Below are 14,849 nucleotides of genomic sequence, written 5' to 3'. Positions count from 1 at the left end.
GTAACCTCCTATAAACTGAAAATCCCCCTTTAAGGAACTACTGCAGAATAGAAGCTAAGCTGAAGCAACATCTGCAGCTGGTGCTTAGTCAGGCTGACTCCTGGAGCCTACCCCAACTTCTTGCAAGCCCACGAAGAACCCTCCCAACCTGGGAGCATCTGGAGCGGGCTGCCACACCAGTTTTATACCAGCCCAGCTCTGCTGACACCCACAGAGCCGCTTCTCCCACTGGTTTGAGACAAGATCTCACCCAAGAAGGCTGATGATGCTCATCTGAGCACCACAGGTCACCATCTACAAGGCAGCGGAGCACCAAACGAGTGAAAACCACCGGCAGGTCGGGTTTGTGGCACTTCACGGCTACTTGAAATAAAAGGTGAGGCCTGTGGGCAACCAAACCATTCAGGTTTGCAATGTCTACATAGCGTATCCCAGAATCTATTCCTGAAGACCTCTTTTAGACTTTTTTTGAGCAAAATCTCACTGAAGTCTGGGAGACAGCTGACAGATAGGCTGTAAGGTCTTCAGGATTAGATCCCTGGTTAATACACATTTGCATATTGAGCTTGTAAATAAATTGCTCAGTGAAATCCTAAGTGAAAAAAGGTGTTTTCTTTCCTTAGCAGAGACCACTGCATTATCAGCTTCCCCTTCATTTGCTTGGCCTGCTGAAAGCGCAGATCTCAGGCGCATGGCTCAGGTGAGACACCTGGGCAATAAGATATATTAGCACAGCACCATCGAGCTAAAATACTCCAAGCAGCTGCCAGCATGTGCTACAAATCCACGTGCTTGAAGCAGCTGCTAAACAAAAAAAAAACCCACCTCTCCAACTGAAATAACCCCCCAGTTGGTCTTGTCTAGATAATCTAAAACAGTTACACGCAAGCTCTGCTTGGACGTGGCAGAGCACTGCTTGCGAATGCAAACTCGCGCTCTCTTCACTGGGAGGTTTGCCAACGTGAAGAAGGCAGGACTGAGTTCACAGAGTAGGACATTGTCTCGTCATCAAAACCAGCAGCGGGGCAAGATTAACCTAATTTGTAGCTACCTTGGTTGGACCAGCCGCCCATTGTTCCTCATACACGCTCTCGTGAAGCTTACTTAAATAAACTACCGCAAAATTGTACTTGAAAAGTGCATTTCCTTAACAGCGTTCAGCTATTAGACACTGGAGTGTTGTGGACATTCATCCATGCTGGTTCCTTGCCATACAGCTTGTGGAGACCTTGGGCAGCTTTTGGGGAGGAAAGAGGCAGCATTAAGTTACAGCTCTTGCTGTTTAAAAGTAAAATTAAGCCAATTTCCAAAACAAATTATCCCATGGTTTATTTCCAAAAGATCTTGCTTCACCTCTCCATGCATCCCGACATCTTGACCCTAAGTCTCTGAAAAGTTAAATCTGGGTTGATGAATGAAGAAAACTTTTTTACCTTTCACATTATCTTTTAAAAGACAGAAGGCACAAGGATTTGTCACCACTGAGGGTAAAACCTCAGGCTGATCCGTATGTGGATCCCGTTTCAAAAACAAACAATCCACTTGGGACTGGCGGGGAGCCAGACTGCAGGATTGCCTTTTAAGACTCGCATCTCAATAGGAAATCTCCGAGTATTTTGATCTGTTTTCATAACTGTAACAATTTTCATCCCTTGGCTTTGTAGCGTATTATCATTCCCCTCTTTCTACTAAGTTAAAGAAACAGCCGGTACAAATGAAGGCAAAACAAGCACGGGTCGCTGTGGATAAAATACGGCATTTCAAAAGATTTAGGAAAGACAAAAACCACTGCCCGTCTTAACTCCTGCCAAGAAACCATTACAGAGGATGGAGGCGCGGTGAAAGCCCCTTGAACACCGCATTTCAACGGCAGTAACAACCACAGATCTTAGATCTATTGTGTAGCTTTATTTTTATAGGACCTATCATAGACTCTTTTACATAACTTAAATGATTATCAAATAATCTCCTGTACACAATGAGACCGAGCCACATTGCTTTCCGAGCTTTGACACATTCCTGGAAGAAATCCAACAGTCTGTAGGAATCACATTGCCGCAGTGGCTACAGTACATTTTTGTCCCGAACTTACGCCATCAATTAACTTACACATCACTGTAAATTGCTGTTTGCAAGATCCTGCAAGACATTGTTAAATTTCAGGACACTAACTTTTGGTAGCAGCATTTTTAATTTTGCTTCACTTGAAATTTTTTTCTTGCCTTTGTGTCCTCAGCTGAACATCCGCCAGCACTTGCGATGCACGCCAGCCAGGGAAATATTTTAAATGCACCGCTAGAGTCGACTGAGTTTTACTTTTAGACTGAAATCATTCACAAGTGGTCACGGCTGCCTTCAAGAAGAGCAGCCCCCGTTGCAACGTCGCGTAAGACAGGTACACCAAGCCGCGTCTGCCTACAGTAAGACAAAACCTGACCCCTAAGGAAGGCTAAGGAAAGGTAGTCACCAGCCGCTAGAAAAACACCTGAAGGAACCCAACATTTCACATTTTATTTTCAGCGTCTCCCAAACCGCAGGAGGAGGCGACTCGCAGAGCACAGGGGTGAATCCTGCGGGAGCCGTGGCCGTGGTTTCGGCGGGGGGGGGGGGTACACACCCGCGGCGGGGCGAGCGGAGCCCCCAGCCCCACGCGTGAGCAGCGGGAGGCCCCCGCTCTCCCCCGAGCGTCCGTCAGGTCCCCGCGGGTGGGCTCGCCCGCTCCCCTCTTCCCCCCCCGCCATGTGGTCGTCCCAGGCGGAGCGGGGCGAGGGGCCGAGCCCTCCGGCGCTGCCCTACAGGCCGGGGTAAGCGGCGCGGTGGTAGCCGGCGCTGTAGTCGTAGGGCACCTGCGGCGGGGGCAGCGGGCACTCGGGGAAGAAGGGGGCGAACCCCGCCGACATGTGCCCGCCGGGCTCCTCGCTGCCGCCGCCGCCGCCGGGGCCGGCTCCCCGCCGCCGGGGTAGAGCGGGCGCAGCGCCTCGGCCGGCGCCTTCTTGTGGGGGCTGCAGGGCCCGGCGGGGCTCCAGGGCGGCTCCGGGTAGAGCAGCCCGCCCAGCAGCGGGTGGTGGGCGGCGGGCAGCGGCAGCGGCGCTTCGTAGAGGCCGTGCTCCAGGCCCAGCTCGGCGGGCAGGCGGGCGGCGGTGCCGCCGCCGGGGAAGGCGTCCGGCGGAGCGGCGTGCTCGGGCAGCAGCGCGCCGTACTCGGGGCCCAGCAGCTCGAAGAACTCGGTCGCCTCCGCGCCGCCCTTCTCCAGCTCCTTGGCGCCCGGCGGCGGCCCGCGGGCGGCGGCGGGCAGCGCCGGCTCCGTGAAGAAGGAGGGCGGCAGGTTGCGGTCCCGCAGCGGCACTTTCCGCGGGCCGCCCGCCGCCCCGCCACCGCCGCCCGTCGCCCCGCCGCCCGCCGCCTCTCCGCCGCCGCCCGCCGCCCCCCGGCCCTGCTGCAGGGAGCCGAAGAGGGCCGCTAGGCTCTTGCTCTGGAGGCTGCTGGCCGCCTGCGAGGCCTCCCGGCGCGGCGGGGGCTTGGCGGGGCAGGCGGCGGGCGGGGAGGAGGAGGCGGCGGCGGCGGGCGGCGGCGGAGCGGGCGGCGGCGGCGGGGCGGCGGCGATGATGCCGGTGCAGCGCTTGATCTGCTTCTGCAGGTACTTCCTGTGGTTCACCTTCCGCTTGGACTTCACCGGCTTGTCCAGCGCCAGCTTGATGTTGCTGGAGGCCGAGTCGATGAAGCTCAGCAGGTCCCTGGTGGCTTCCTTATAGTCCCCCGCCTCGCCCCCGCCGCCCTCGTAGCCCTTCTCCAGGTCGGCATAGCCCAGGAGGCCGCCGGCGGCGGGGAAGCAGAAGGAGAGGAGGTGGTGGGGGCTGAGCAGCGCGGCTGGCACGGCCATGGCCGGCGGCGGGGCGCCGCCGCCCCGAGCTCCGCAGGGCTGCGCGGGGCGGGCGGGCGGCGGCGGCGGCGGGGAAAAGGCGGCGGGCGGGGGAGGAGGAGGGCTCAGGAGCGGGGCTGGCCCCGGCCCTCCCCGCCTCCCCGCCGGGCGCCCGGGGGCCGGGCCGAGCCGGCTGCACCCACCCCCCCCCCCCGGCCGGGGACAGCGGCAGTGGCGGAGGGGCGGGACGAGCATCACCCCCGGGACGGGTACGCAGCCCCCCCCTCGGGGCCAGATGCACAGACATCCCCCGGGGCTGGATACACGCAGCCGCCCTGGCCCAGGTACACAGCATCCCCCGGATCCGATCAGCGTGATCCCCATCACTAGCGTGCAGCCACCCCCAGCGCTGTCCCCCCCCCGCTCCTGCAGCTGCTCGGCTGGCACGAAATGTATTCCTCTGCCCGAGGTCAGACCCGGAGGTGCTGGATCACCTGCACAGCTCTAGGTGCGAGGGCACGCAGGCATGCTCTTGCTCTGACACCCGCCAGGATGCGCGAGCCTAAATTAATTTGCAAAGGGTTGGTTTTTTCCAAGCTCATTGCTATGCACGTTACGCGGCATATTGTATTTTCCTAGTCAGGTCAAGTCCTGAGAAAATCCGACACTGTGATCCAGTAGAGATTTTAAATGGCTGGGCTGCATTCAGTTAAAACTGAAGATTTTTACTTGCACGGGTAGTGAGGCAGCAATATAAATCTTCCATATGGAAGGTAGAAAAATTAGTGAAGTTGCTACTGAAAGTACTGATAACAGCTCCTGAAGGAACTATCTTGTCTTTTCTCGGGGGGGAAAGGTATTTGATGGATTTTCCTTTAGAAAACTTTTACATCGATGCAGAACAACCTCAACCCTTTGAGCTCCAGATTTATTTTCAGTGATTTTATACATCCCAATATGAATAAAGACGCATATCTGATTTTGACTGAAATAAAGTGAGTTTCCTTGGTCTGCATCAATTCGCTAGAAATGCAGCAGTTTTGTGTTGGAAGAAAAAAACAGAAAGCAAAACTCTGCAGAAGAAAAGGGAAACAGGCCCCTATGACTGTGCTTAGTGGTCAAACGGAAAAATCAGCCAAATTCACCTCACTGTGATTTCAAACACTTGTTGAATGCAAAGCAAATATTGCAAGGAGAAAAGAGGAGAAAGCACATACTTCATAAGAGGGGAAAAAAGGCTCAAAATCTTCTACAAAACAAAAATGCTGATTTTTGCAGGTCTCTCACCTGCATCTCAGCAGGTCTCAGCGGGGTCCCAGCGGCAAGCAAAGCCTCACGGTCCCAGGCACAGCCTTGGCTCTGGTGCCGGCACATCTGGACTGGCTCTCCTTGCAAAACCTGCTCAGCTGGAGCCACCCAGACTCTCTTATTTGGGGAGTTGCTCTGAGTGCAACTGTGTAATTGAAGCAAAAAACCCTGGTAGGCAGAGGGCTATGGGAAATCTATATATCTCTCCATATCAGAATGAGTATGTCTACATAGAAGGTGGATTTAAACTACTTAGCTCGAATACAACTGACACGGATTAGCTACCCGAGCTTTTACCCTCAGGTCCTGTCAAGCCCTGTCAAGCTTTGCAGCCTGCTCCAAGCTCCTTTATTGATGGGGAGATGTAAAGAACAGCATATATATCCCCTGTGTGCTCCATTAGATAGTTTTGCATCCACTTTGAGGCCACTTCAAACTGCACATGGGTCTAGAAAATGGGGATCACTGTCTGTCACTGGATGTGCAGCCAGTTTGGGACCATTTCTTATCTGAGCAATGTGAAACGACTCTAACAGAGCAGCAACTAAGTTGTCCTCAAGTTAGTATCTCCTTCAGCTTATAGCGGCAATATTTCATAGCCTGTCTGAAGGGGGTTGTTAATGAGTCTGGGTGGTATTATATGCAGAGTGGCTAAATATCCGGTGGCTTAGAGAAAAAAAAGCTGAAAGCCCTGGCTTCTCTTCTGTAAGGCTGAATTCATTCAATTAAACAGCTTTGAGAGCTCAGCTACGGTTTAGTGGGAGACTTTATTACCTCCTAAAAATTGGAGAGTATTAAAACAATTGTCAGGCATGCAAAGGAAAGTTTGCATTCAGTTGTGCTAAGCAGCCGAATTTACATATTCTCAACCAGATCTGGAGATTTAGAAAGCCTTCATAATTGCATTAAACATGCTTATTCTCCGTGTTCTCTCAAGCAGAGCTGATTACCCCAAGTTGGGCAATGCCTAGGGGGAAATTTGCTAAGCCACATGATGTCAACAACTTGCAAAGAAACTTAATTTTTCCAAGGAAATAGCGGTTTGGTTATTCCTGCAAAACATCTCTCTTTTCCCAGCAGCTGTACGAGCCAATGCTTGTCTTCTGCCTGTGCTCTTTCAGGATGATGATGCTTAGCCTGTGCAGGGTGGCTCTCACGCCCCACCAGCGATCCACCTCGGCTCGCTGGCAAGCTCTAATGTCCGAGAAGTGCTGGGATTAGACCCATAAAATAACCCCAACCCCAGGCAAATGTTTGGACCAGATGTCCTGGTCCCTCGACTCTCCCCCCATCAGACTGAGGTCAGTGAAGTGGCTGCTGAAGCGCTTCCCCCACCCCAAACCTCCATCCCACAGGATAGCTTTCAGTGCTCACTAAGGGGCTCCAGGGGCTCTACTGCTATTTTCTTGCTCACTTTTGTTTAGTAAATTTATCTGGTTTTGTTTATTGTCTTGCTCATTCTAGGTAGCAGCATCTCAACCGGCTCTGGGGATTAAACCAAGGCTTTCCAGAACAATGCCCTTGGCATCAAGCTTGGCTTTTTTGGAAGGAACTGCAGCATGGTCACCCTGTGAATCAAAGGGAGCAGGGACACGCCGTGCTCACTAATGCTTTGCACAGGCCACAAATTGAGCTCATAGCCACACGATCAAGCCCTTCGCAAGAAGAACAATTTGTTATCCTTACGGACCGAGCGGGCCAGAAAGGAGAGAGTGGCTTACACAAACAAGAAAGCCTTGCACAGCCGAGGACCCTGTTACGGTGCCAGCACTTTTGTGGAGCAGCTCCTCACCAGAGGCGGTTGCAGAAGCTGAATTTGCCCTCCTGATGCTCGTGGGACCGCCCGTTGCAGTGTCCAACGCCGGGGTAAATCCTCTGCAACGCAGGGACAGGATCCCGCTAGGATCCAGCCTGAAGGAAACATCTCATGCTGTGCCCCATCACTAAAAGAGGGTGGATTCAGGCTGATACAAGGAAGAAATTTTTTACAGTGAGGGTGGTGAAGCACTGGCACAGGTTGCCCAGAGCGGTGGTAGATGCCCCATCCCTGGAAACATTCAAGGTCAGGTTGGACGGGGCTCTGAGCAACCTGATCTAGTTGAAGATGTCCCTGCTCATTGCAGGGGGGTTGGACTAAATGACCTTTGAAGGTCCCTTCCAACCCAAACCATTCCACGATTCTATGATGACTAGCAAAACCTTCCCTTGGGGAAGGCAAAACTAAATCCAGCACTGAGCCCAGCCCTCACAATTCACAACACCCATTTTCCTTTCACCACAGCATCGGGAAGGCAGCGTGAAAGTAAGAAAATCTCTATGACAGGGGAGGGAGGACTTTTTTTTCCCTGCCTGGTTGCATGGCCCGTATGGTTATCGAGTTATGGGAAAATCTGGCTGCCCAAACAAGTGTCGCCACTCGCAACCTACAGTCTCATTTCCTGATCGTGTCTTAATCGGCGAGTTGGTTGTGAAAGTTGATTTCTTGCACATTCTTATATCAGTGGGAATTTCTGCCCTTCCCTGACAAGTATTATAGGCAGCCTTTGACATACAGCCCTACAGGACCTAAATAGGCTGCTATTCTTTCCCTACGCTGAAAGGGAGCTTTGTGCCAGGGATTCATTAAACTGCACTGCACAGCCCTTCATAAATGGGCTCAATAATGAACAGTCGATTTAACTGGAAAAGCTGCTGGAGCTGTTAAATTAAAGGGAAATAAAGTGCACTTCAGGCTCAGTCTGCCAGAAGAAAATGTTGACCTAAAAAAAGTCTTCATTTTACTGAATCTCTTGCAAACAGGCTAAAATCTTCAGGAAGTTTATACTCGCAACAGTGGGAGAAATTTTAAAACAAACTGGTTTGCTTCCCCACTAATAAAGAAAAAAAAAAAAGACAATAAAATATTCAGTAAAATGAGAAGGAGGGGTGAAAGGCATATTCCGCTTAAGCCAAATCTAAGCCACTTAACCTAAATTTAGTGTATGTGTGTAGATATAAGATTGTGTAGCTTATGTAGATCCAGTCCTCACCCGCCTTAAATCACTATAGACCCCTTCAAATGATGCACGTTCATACGTGTGCATATACACGGTTCCTTCCTTTACAGTCTTGGCTTCTTAGAGATGCTATTTTATTCGGATGAAGTTATTAGTGGACACAGGACTGCAGACTTGGCACCCTGCAAATGAAGCCCTGTTTTCCTCTTGCAGCTTCTGGATGCTGTTGTCTCAGTTTCCCTTCCCCTCTTTCAATCTTGGTGTGTGTTTCATGTTCTCTTGGGATACATTCCCTCCAGAAGAAAGGGCAAAGCAGGTTTTGGTAGTTCTGCTGGCACCGGTGAGTGGGTGACGTGTTTATAAGCACTGCATCACATTGGAAAGAGCTGTACAAGGATAAAGCACAAAGCTGTGTTGTCTGTGTTTAGGGGATCATCACTCCATCAGGAGATCCCGTAAAGGCTCTCCTGGTCCTCGCCCAGGCTGGGCTGAGCTCTGAGATGCCACTGGAAACTTCTGGGTTTCAGCAAAGTATTGCTGAGCTAGACACAAGTGTCTGAGGTGGACATTAAACATTTAACTTGAGATTTTTTATATGCTTATTTTAAGCAAGCAAGGAAAAAAACCATAGATGGTTTAGAACTGGAAAAGACATAGTGGGTCACTTCAAGCCCTCATCCAATCAACTTCGTATATCCAAAGTTTCTACTGGAACAGAGTTCATAAATTCATCAGGGAGAGACTTTATTTCCCATTTGCCAGTATTTTCTGGAATCTTGGGGATTTACGCAGCCCAGTCCTGCAGTGTCCTGTTCTGGGATCATGTTGCTCATAAGGCAACGGTTGTTTCGCCCCGTGAGGAGTGCAGGACTCAGCTGAAACATGGACCACACATGGGAGGACTATATTTAATCTTCTGGATGAATAGAAAAGTCCATCGTTCAGCTGAGCCTGACCCAACTCTTGGTTTTGGAAGAGTGGAATTCCTTATTTCAGTGAGGTTACTCCAGCATAAAACTGGGCTTGCTTAGCGGTGAATCAGCTCTTCCATCATAGCCATCTCATTCTCCTTCATCTGAACAGTTGTAAATACTGTTCCACAGCTGTGTTATGCACTTTATAGATGATATATTGTGAAGGAAATCTTATCCATAGGAAGGTAGACTGGAAGCTTAAGGACAACAAGATCAGAAGGACGCAATGGGGAAGGGACCATGTCCAAATCTGATTCCTGGGGCAGCTCATCTGAAAACAAACCTCGGGACCAGCTTAAAAAAAATTGTGTTGCTTTCACTGTTTCAGATTGTAGCTGGTTTTTCATTATATAAACTTCCCGGTTGGAGAAACACTCATCTTCATCATACTATTGTGAATTTTGTTCAAATCTTCTATATAATTTTAAAGGTGATGGCAGCAGGCTTTCAGCTCTTCACTGAAGTTGCCTTCAGTGGGTTAAATATTTTTTCATACTCTCTGAAAACATGAGCATTCAGGAAGAGTATTAGCTGTAATATATCAGTCTTCCACCTAAATTTTGCACAATTATTTATGACTTGATTAAAAATGACCTGGTATAGATGAAAATCCCACAGAAGCTGTGAAAACATGAACTTTGCCACAAAAATAGTGCATTTGGTAAGTTTTGTGGGCTGCTTTCTTGAACACAGCACTTGGGTGTATTGCTGGTGGCTCTCGGTCACCACTACAAGAGCTGTGCAAAAACCACCACTTGCCTCTTCAGGAAAGAGTTTTGGGGGTTGAAATTGTAATTTCATTTCATTAAGTCCTGCTCAGAGTCTGGCACTTAGCTACTGGTAGAAATATGCATTGAGGAAACATTTACAGATACTTGAATAAGAAAGGAAATTACTTTTCATATTATTGAGAAATATTTTTTCATATTTTTTTTTCCTCAGTCCTTGTGTATTCCTTGAAATTTGCAGGGTTTTATCTTCACTCAGAGACATTTCTGCAGGTAAATGTTAGGGGTTTGAGATGAAACTCATTCCTTTATTTTCGCTAGTCGTGCAGGGTGCTGCTTGGAAGAGCTTTGCTGGGTGGAAATAAAATGTGAAATGCAAACAAATAGCAACTAATGTCAAGCACTGTCTTGTTTGCTGCACACTATCCTTCCACTAATCTCTGTTTGCTTGGCAGGAACCAGTTTATTTGATCTCATGGTTCCTAACAGACTTTGCCAGGAGGTGCTGCGTGGCTTTGGGGAGGACAGGAGCTCCTCAAATCTTACCTGATGCAAACAGGGAGGATTTAGCAAATGCTGCAAAATAGTCTTCATGTATCTCAAAATGGTCACTGAAACCAAAGGCACTGAGGTGTTTCTCAGAGGTCTGGCCATGCGCCATCCACAACATGGGAGAGCATAGGAGGGCTGGGTGCTGTTTGGTGTGTGGTCTGTGGTCATACACAGCTTGGCACCAGTGTTTCAGAAAGAAGTCTTCTCATTCATGATTTATGCTCTGAAGTAAGGACCTGGTCCAACTCCCAGTGAAGCCATTTCCACTGACTTTCATTGAGTGATGAATAACCCCAATTAATGGACCTGATTTTCAGAATTGCTGAGTTGACTCCCATGACTCTGGTGAGCCAGTCCCTGTCTCTTTGCCCTCCATTTGGGAATAACCAATTTTCTTGAGCCAGGAAACCCCGTGCCAAAATCTTCATACGACATGTGGCATCTTCCCTCTGTGCAGCTATGAGCTGAAGTCTGCTTGTCCTTCCAGCTCTCCCATGGCCTGGGCTCAGCCCGCTCTCCCACTCTGGGTAGCTCTCAAATGGTGCTTCAACCATGCTGAAGAGTCTCTGACTTGGAGGTGACTTCAGGTACCTGTGACCACAGCAATGCTATCATAACTCTTCTTATTCCTTTATGTCTCTTAAACAAACCTGGCACAGCTCAGCTGATGGATCTGTAACGTGATGACACTGGAAACAAGGTGGCCTCTGCCTGTGGAAGCTGCTCTGGCACCATCTCATCTGTGTCCACGCCAGGGAGACAGCTGGGGCTCAGGTGCTGAAATGGTGGGAGCTGTGTGACCCCATGGCAGACAACAACAGAGCCCAATCCTCACAGGTATTTACCTAAAGGAATTTTTTTTTTTTTTCTGGTGTGTTACAATTGTTAGGAGATATTTGCAGCCTGGGGTCATCTTTAAAAATGTTGGTCAGCACCATGTCCCAGTATTTAAATGGTTAAACCCTGTTTCTTTCCAAGAATTTTTTTTTTTTTTCATAAAAAAGGACAATTGTGGAATTTTTAGTTGCTTTATTTTTAATTGAAAATGCTATCAAAACTGTGACGAGTTTTGCCTAGTGAAAATTGCCCATTAGAAAGGTTCAAGCAGTTTTTAATAAGCTTAACTAAACAGGCAAATATGATTTTCTATTCCCAGCCTCACCACCCATCCACTGCAGCGCTGGGCTGCTCTGAGGAGGCCTCCGAGACCTGGAGCTGGACCAGGAATATGTTTTTGCCAGGGTGACATGAAGATCTGACAGATCCATGTCAAAAAACATTGGGTGTAGGACAACTGATGCCCCTTGCTGAGCTGCCATGGGGAAATCCAAATCTCAAATTAATTCCGTGGTCTCCTGATACCAGCACCAATTTTACTAACTCCTTTTATTTTTTTCACCATTTATTTTCTCCCCTGCTGAGGTATATCTGCAGAGAGTTTAATCCCATCAGGAGCAGGAATTGGTCCCAAGACCCCTTTCTTACAGCAGCAATAACCTTCTCGGTGGTGCAGCACAGTCTGCAGGCTGAGATGGCCACCAGTCTGCAGGACTCGGGGACGGCAGGAGTCCCTGCTCCTGCACAAAGCGCTTCTTTGGCCCACCCTTGGCCGTGGTACGTTCTCACATGGAAAGCCACAGACCCTAAATCAGCACAACACAAGCGTCAGCCACCCAAGTCAGCCTCTGGATTTCAATGGGTTTACTCTCATGCTTAGGTTTGGGCATATCTTGCTGAATGGAAGACTTCGTTCACAGCAAGAGGGGGTCAAAACCAGTCTGTGGGGCACAGCTACCTTTTAAATGTTCATAGGATTCATTTAGAGTTTAAATCCTAATATCTTACTTGTCTATAAATTATCTAGATAAACACATAATAAATCATTATATACACATATATACCCAGAGTGGGAGTATACTGTGGTTAGGAGCTTTGCATACAGCAAATACATATAGACTAAAAATACTGTAAAAAAAAAAAAAGATGGGATTTTTTTGCAAGCTATAGCTAACAAAAATGTTGGATTTTTGGTTACCAGAAATGTTTTCTTAACCAGACGTTTTCAGTCTTTTCTTAACAGAGCCACTCGCAGATTGTTCCCTGAATTATTTCATGTTTAGAAATGGTGCCTTGTTAAAAGAGAGAGGGAGACGGAGGGAGAGAGTCGCACAAACTGCCATTATCATGCAAATAGCCCCAGAGGGAAAAGGACAGTGAAAATGATAGCACTGATCTAATTATCTGCAGGCCAATATAGCTAAGTCACTGAAAGAGGCCCACAGAAAAGGCTGCCACAGAAACACAAAAAACAGCCAGAAAACAATAAGGAACTTAGCAACAGTATAAAAACGGACTTCTTTCTGTGCACAAAGAGTAGTTTTATGAGCATTTTTCTTGCTTTCAGTTTGCAGAAAAGGTTAGAGCACATTTTAAATTCTATGCCAGGATTTCCACCCCCCCAGCCCCTCAAGATCCTTTGGCACGCCGTCATATCGCTGCGCGCCCGGCGGTGGGAACGTGGCCGCTCCTGCTTAGCATGTCCGAACCGCCACGCGTGTTAGGGGCTGCTGAGTTCGCGCGAGGTGGATTTTGGCAGCGCCCTTCTCAGGGGCTTGGATTTTGATCAAGACATTCAAGCTTTGCCCTTTTTGTGTGCTAATGCTCTCGTCTTCCTTTTGGTGCTCCCAGGGGGTTCCCAGCTGGAGGACGGAGGTTTGTACGCTGCACACCCTCCCTCGGGTGACCCGTGCGAGGGTCTCGGTGCTCCCTCCGTGGGGAGCTGCAGGAGGAGCCCGGCTATTGCAGCCTGCGCCCGGGCACTGCCATCCCCACAGCCATAATTCACCTCAGTAAGGACCTCAATAACGACCACAAGATGCTGCCCACCAGATTGCCAAATACAGACACTGACAAACAATTAAAAAAGAACCAAAAGCCACTGATTGTGGCGGTCGAAGAGGACCCCACATGAGCATCTCACCCACAGCTCCTCTTCTGTGGATGTGGCGCTTAGGGACATAGTTTAGTGGTGGACTTGATAGTGTCAGGTTAACGGTTGGGCTCGATGATCTTAAGCATCTTTTCCAACCTAAATGATTCTATGATTCTTGTTAGCGGAGAGAAACGGGCAGCTCCAGAGTAACTTTTCTGCCCTATTTTAGTGGTCCTGCCTTGCGATTGCCTGTTTGCCTACTGACCTTGAAGGGAGCCCCCATAATCAAGCTAATCAAACTAATCCCACCCAGATCTTAAAAACTCAGGGCACCTGCCAACTCAGCCCAACGTCCTTTGGAGCTACAGGTGTCAAACCAGTGCAGGACAGTTGCCCAGAATGTCCTGAAAATGCTTTTTAGCCTCTCAGAGGTCACCACGCTCCTTGTTGAGGGGGGAAACTCCCAGCCAGTAACTGTTTCTGTTCATTGCAGGTTTAAACTGGACTGGGAACAAAGTTGGAAAGAGAAAAAACGCAGAGCATCTCTCTCTCCAAATTATCCAAGTCATCTAATCCCTTCTACTCCCATTTTTAAGCTTAACAAGCTTGATAAGATCTCAAAATATCTGTAATTAGCCTCATGTCAAGAATGTACAGACGCTACAACAAATAGTTGCCAGATGTGGTAAGCCTTGTCCATATGGCTGGATGCTCTAGGAAAATGAAGGTGAGGAAGGGCAATATCTTCTCTGGGGCAGGGCTTTGAATTATTTCTTTTGGGCCTACTGAAGGGACTTTTAAGAAGGATCTGAATAGGAATATGGAGAACTCATTCAACTTGGGTGGGGAGAGTCACCAATACAGGCAAAATTCAGTCTTGTGGTGGCAGCATAAGGAGGAAGAAACCACTGGGAAACCCTGAGGGATGAGAGGATTCAGACTACATCCTCAGGCACAGGCCAGATGGGCACTTTTGCCAGTGACTCTGGCCAACTGGAACTTTGCCAGTTCTGAGCCTGGCACCCCTCACAAACAGCCAGACATGCAAGATATGGAAATACAAACATTGTGCACTCAATTTTGCCCAGAGGCAGTTTATTTAGTCCTGCTTAGAGGAAATCTGGTGATTTTTTGGCAAGGGACCATCTTTAAGCCATCCCTCCGCTGTCTGCGGCCTTCAGCTCTGATCTTCAGGTGAGGACCACTGCAGAGTGAACACGTGGCCTAGATGCACTATTTAAAGGTGAATTTTCCTTAGAAGCATGGTATGGGTTCATGGGACAATATGGGCTTCACGGAGGAAGAATCAGAAGGAGAAAGAGGGCAGAAGGACTCAAAATACATACAATCGACTTTTGGAAGGAATGGGCAGATCCACTTGAAGAATTCAGTTCTTGAGAAAGATAAGTTAACTCTCAAGTGCTTAAAAACTCATTCTAGATAAAAGGTTCCTATATCTAGCCAGCAAGTGCTCCTTGCCCTCCTGCCCAGTCTGTGTCC

General features: G+C 49.0%; 1 protein-coding gene across 1 annotated transcript; it reads right to left on the bottom strand.

Annotated features, from left to right (window-relative positions):
• Positions 1-2,738: 2,738 nt before the first annotated feature.
• On the bottom strand, positions 2,739-3,880 carry FAM181B (family with sequence similarity 181 member B). The gene is made up of 2 exons (XM_050914973.1): positions 2,925-3,880; positions 2,739-2,889 (listed from the first exon to the last, which is right to left on the bottom strand). Exons 1-2 carry the CDS (start codon positions 3,878-3,880, stop codon positions 2,793-2,795), a joined length of 1,053 nt encoding a protein of 350 aa, XP_050770930.1. The 3' UTR covers positions 2,739-2,792.
• Positions 3,881-14,849: the final 10,969 nt, after the last annotated feature.

Source organism: Gymnogyps californianus, chromosome 1, assembly GCF_018139145.2.
Source record: "Gymnogyps californianus isolate 813 chromosome 1, ASM1813914v2, whole genome shotgun sequence".
NCBI lineage: Eukaryota > Metazoa > Chordata > Aves > Accipitriformes > Cathartidae > Gymnogyps > Gymnogyps californianus.
The sequence above is the reverse complement of the archived record's forward strand: the minus strand, read 5'-3'. Positions and strand labels throughout refer to the sequence as shown.

Excerpts from the sequence above, each read along its gene's own strand:
- FAM181B (XM_050914973.1), bottom strand. The coding sequence starts at position 3,880 with ATGGCCGTGCCAGCCGCGCTGCTCAGCCCCCACCACCTCCTCTCCTTC. Across the intron at positions 2,890-2,924 it reads CCGGCCCCGGCGGCGGCGGC|GTTCGCCCCCTTCTTCCCCG; the intron begins GGCAGCGAGGAG and ends CATGTCGGCGGG.